The sequence below is a fragment of the Solanum dulcamara genome, chromosome 1 (genome assembly GCF_947179165.1).
Source record: "Solanum dulcamara chromosome 1, daSolDulc1.2, whole genome shotgun sequence".
Taxonomy (NCBI): domain Eukaryota; kingdom Viridiplantae; phylum Streptophyta; class Magnoliopsida; order Solanales; family Solanaceae; genus Solanum; species Solanum dulcamara.
In genome coordinates, this window is record NC_077237.1 from 79,494,918 (window position 1) to 79,499,801 (window position 4,884).

The following is a 4,884-nucleotide window of genomic DNA, read 5'->3' on the forward strand; positions in this document are numbered from 1 at the left end:
AAAAAAACCAATCATGTAGAAAGTTTCTCACAAATTAATATGCGTATTGATATCTTCTATTTTACGGAATGAACTTAGTAGTGGAGAACATTATAGTGTTTACGGGCAACAAAGTTTTTACCTTAGAAAAAACAATTATACCCCTACCGAACATCAATAATAACAACAAACGCAGTGTAATCTCACAAATTGGATTTGAAAAAGGTAGGGAGTAGGTCTACACTGACCTTACCCTAGCCTGGGGAGGTGGAGAGGCTCAACAACTAGAAGATGGAAACAAATAAACATCAAGCACATCAAGTCAGAAATTGTTCTTCCACGAACAAAAAAACTGGCGGACTAATAATAGCAAATGCCTGGATATCATTTTCAAGAACATTATCACGAGAGAGAATAACATGTAGAAATTTATTAATAAGGGACAAACTACTCCGACAATAAAATGAAGCCAGCATTAACAAGTCCGAAATCGATCCACATTGTTGAAGGCTCAACCTTGGCAACTATTCGATTCCCAGCAGCACTTTTATGTCCCTCTGCAACAAGAGCATGAACTCATAAGACAAATCATCTTATATAGAAAAGTTGCATCGAGTATTAACACAAAAAGTTACCTCAATTGAGAGAGGAGATGTGGTAGGATAATAGCGATCAGAAACCTGGCCATTCTTATCAACGAGGAACTTAGCAAAATTCCACTGGATATTGTCCCCAAGTAATCCCCACTTGGCTGATTTCAAGAACTTATAAAAAGGAGATGTGTTTTCGCCATTCACTTCAATCTAGTTCAATAAAGATACACACTTGTGAATACAAAGATACCATGAACTCTAAGGGAAGAAGTAATTTCTGAACTCAATGGTATCCCTAAAGAATACAAAACTTTAACGTTTGTAGTTAACAAAAAATGCACACAAATTTATTGTGAATAATCTAATTGATGGATAAACCACAACTTCCAAAACATTCTACCAGAATATTAAACATTCAACTCACTTGTATACGCGGGGAGAGAAGATGTATTTAAAAGATGGGACGCGGTACCAAGAAAATCACCAATATTTTTGATAATGCAAGAAAATAAAAAAACTTAATAGTTAAAAACAATAGTAACATCTATGAGGATTCTTGTTGTTCCATTACCTTGTCAAAGATAGGGAACTCTGACTTGAAACGCGTACAAGCAAATTCTACAATCTCATTGTTGCTCCCTGGTTCTTGCGCACCAAATTGATTGCAAGGAAATGCCAATATTTCCAGGCCTACATTTAAATACCCAAAGAAACCTGTGTTTTAAAATCTGAATGGAAAGAAAGAAAAATGTGAAGGCAGTTTTAGTGATACTCAAATGATAATAATGTGATGATTTTGAAACTTTGGTTCAAACACTAGTCTCTTTCTTCTTCTTTATTGACAGAGGAATTTGTTATGAGACAACGATTAATGACAACAATAATAACAAAAAGAAAGACCACAATTTAACGTGGGATACTCTCAAGTGGAAGGAAACTCACGGCCAGTCACCAACTCTTATTATTTCTCAGTGAAAGATGATACAAATACACCAAGTAAACCATGTTTATATAGGCTGCGAAAAAACTCAATCCTACACTATTTAGGATGTTCTTAACAATTTTTCTAAGTAACCTATGAACTACTTAAAAAATAGGCTGCCAAAAATCTTACTTTGTCCATCACAGGGGACAGTGAAGTCAGAACCCACAAACATAACAGAATTGGTCCAGGAACAGAGAGATATAAGTTGTGAAATGACCAGAAAGAGTAAAATGGTAACTTGACACATACCTTGATCTTTGTACTTCTCATGTAAATGATTGAGATCTTTGTAGTTTGAATCAGTCAAACCGCTGTGAACAGCAAAACAGATAACAGTTGAAGAATTCAATGAAGAGAATATTATATACAACAACAACATACCCAGTGGAATCCCAGAGTACATGAGATATTGCAAAAGGAAATCATACAACTAATAAATATTATGGGTGGAAATAGATGATTTCACCATTTGGACGCAACATTCACGATAAGTAGGACCTTCCCTTTGTAGGTACTAAGATCAACATCATTTCCCTTTGCATCCTGTGAGCAAAGGAGACAATATGCTCAAAGAAATACAAGTAAATGAAGCATTTCATTGTAGTCACTTTTATCAAATATGTCAAACTGGTGTGGGTCAGATCCTCCAAAAGTAGTGCATTTTTGGAGTATCCAACTCATTCTTGCAGAGTCCGAACAACATAACTAATACATTTTTATCATATATTATCGTTAGCAGACTCAACCAAGTCATTTTCATCATTTTATTATGGATTTTCTCCGTATTTATAGGGCGAAGGCACAAAAAGGGGTTATTTAAGCACAGGGAAGAACTAGATCCCTGAGGCATGGGGCAAAAGCTAGCTCCATGAATAACTACAACAACATATCCAATTAAATCCCACAAGTAGGGTAGGGGATAGTGTACGCAAAGCTTACCCCTACCTCGTGGAGGTAGACTAACTCCATGAATAAACAAATAAAAAAAAATTAAAAGCAAATAAGGCACAGAAAAATTAGTAGAAATATCTAAGGATGTGAGAAACCGCAATATGATTTCTTCCTATTTGTTTAAACCTCAGTAGGCATCGTTTTCCCTTACGTATGCTGGTGAAGTTTATGTTAAATGTTCCATATGTTACTTCTACAGTTTTCCTAGTACAATTAGTTGTTTAGTTTTAAAAGGAATTTAATTTTTTTATTACTCAAATATTCGATTTATCAGTTGCAATGAGATTCTAATACTTTAGTTATCGGAAGAGTGAGACAGATTCCATCCTTATTTTCAAAATTGCTGCTTGAATCTCTATCCTAATAGTTAGGAGGTAAGTTATGAAATAGTCCAGGTGCACACAAATTGAGCATAAGGTACATCTCTTCCCCTAAAATTAAAGCTCTTGATGATTAAACATTTACATATTGCAGCCAAACAGAGCGTCATATATCTTAGCTCCCATTTGTCCATAGATTTTGGAAGCTTTTTTCCAAAAAATAAAAATAAATTGAAAAACATTGTTTGTCCATGGAATTTGATCAGTTTTTGAAAAAAGAATTTCAAGTTCGAAAAACCGATTTGAACCGGGTGGAAATCTTAGTAGCTCTGTTGATTGACTACTGTATTTTTACTTAGTTGGTAAGGATAATCCCCTTCCCCTGCCCTCTATACTTCCACATTCTTCACCTTATAATCCCTTCCTTCCTATACCCTCAATTCAAATGAAAAAAAAGATCTTACCTAGTTTTCGGGTGAAAATTTTGTTCCACTCACAAAACTTCAATTTTTTTCCCAAGTACAATCATGTCCAACCACAACTTCAAGTTTCAAAAACTCTTTTTTTTCAAATTTCACAAAATCTATAGTTAAATACTAGCTCAAAGAAAAAACTACTTTTCCAGCACAAGAGGTAGCTAACCTTTAGAGTAAAGTCGTAGACAGATTCTGGCTTCTTCTCTGGTTGACCGGCCATCCTCTTCGTTATCGGAATTTGCTACTCTTTTAAGTTTGACACAAGAACCCAAACTACAAAAAAATATCTAACCACACACCCACTTATATATTACACGTTGTTTGCATTGCGATAATGTTTGTTTCGATTATTACTTAAATTTGATTATATTGTATCGTTTAAATTATCACTAGATAATGACGAAAAGTCTCACTTTATATAATGATTTATTTAGTTTGATAACTTTGTTACAATAATATTTTTTTCTCATCTTTTCTTTATTTATAATTTAATAATTTTATTTTATCTTTTAGTCTACCTTTTCATAATAATTTTATCACATTGCCTACTTTTCTAGTTTATTTAGGGGGTATAAAATCAAATTAAAAATTGAACCAAATCACAAATCGAGTCAAATCAGAAAAAAAGTCTAATTATTGATTTAGTTTGACTTGATTTGGTATTGAAAGAAAAAAATCTGACTATACTTGTGTTGGTTGATTTAAACTAAAAAAAGTCAATCCGAGAATAAACCAACCCGAGATTATGTGTATAGTTCTTAAGATTTATTCTATACATAAAAGTATTTACTTTGATATAATTTATAAATATTTTTATACTTTTTCATAGTTTTTATCTTTTAATATAGGGAAAAGAGTCTGATATACCCCTCAACTTTGTCATTTAGAACGGATATGTCCCTCGTTATGAAAGTGGCTCATATATACCATACAATTATACATATGGCTCACATATATCCTTTTTGTCTAACGGAAGTAAAATAATTAATTTTAAATTTATTTTCTTAAATTTGTTTATTTAAAAAATAATATGTACAAGGGCATATTTGATCCTTCTCATACAAAATTTATTTTTTTTATTTTTTTGATTCAATGGCTAATTTGAATTTTTACTTTGATTATCCAAATTTATTTTTCTCACTACTTTTCTTGTGAAATTTATTATATATGTCTCAATTTTTTTTTATCGATAAAAACACTAAATTACAATATAAGCGCAAAAATATAATTTTTAATTTTTTTCTTACTTTTTTCATTCACACTTTATTTTTTTATTTCTCTTATTTTTTACACTAAAGAATAAAAGAAAAATAAAATAAAAATTAGAAACTCAAATAATGATAATTAAAGAAGTCAAAAAATTATTCAAGTGTGAAAAAATATTAAATATACCCCTAAACTTTTCTATAAAAAAATTCATGTATGGATTTTTATTTTTTTTACTTTCTCCAAAAAAAAAAAATTACCCCATACATGAATTCTTTTTTAAATTAAAAATCAAAAAAAATAATTTTTTCACTTTCTTTAGATGAAAGAGGTATATGTGAGTCATTTTGTAATGGTGGGGGTATATGTGAGAT

The 4,884-nt window shown here is 31.4% G+C and overlaps 1 protein-coding gene across 1 annotated transcript; it reads right to left on the bottom strand.

Moving 5' to 3' along the window:
* Nucleotides 1–268: 268 nt before the first annotated feature.
* On the bottom strand, nucleotides 269–3,615 carry LOC129875453 (probable glutathione peroxidase 8). The gene is made up of 6 exons (XM_055950772.1): nucleotides 3,471–3,615; nucleotides 2,024–2,100; nucleotides 1,807–1,868; nucleotides 1,144–1,262; nucleotides 615–782; nucleotides 269–536 (listed from the first exon to the last, which is right to left on the bottom strand). The coding sequence occupies exons 1-6, from the start codon at nucleotides 3,522–3,524 to the stop codon at nucleotides 504–506; spliced, it is 513 nt and encodes a 170-aa protein (XP_055806747.1). The 5' UTR covers nucleotides 3,525–3,615; the 3' UTR covers nucleotides 269–503.
* Nucleotides 3,616–4,884: the final 1,269 nt, after the last annotated feature.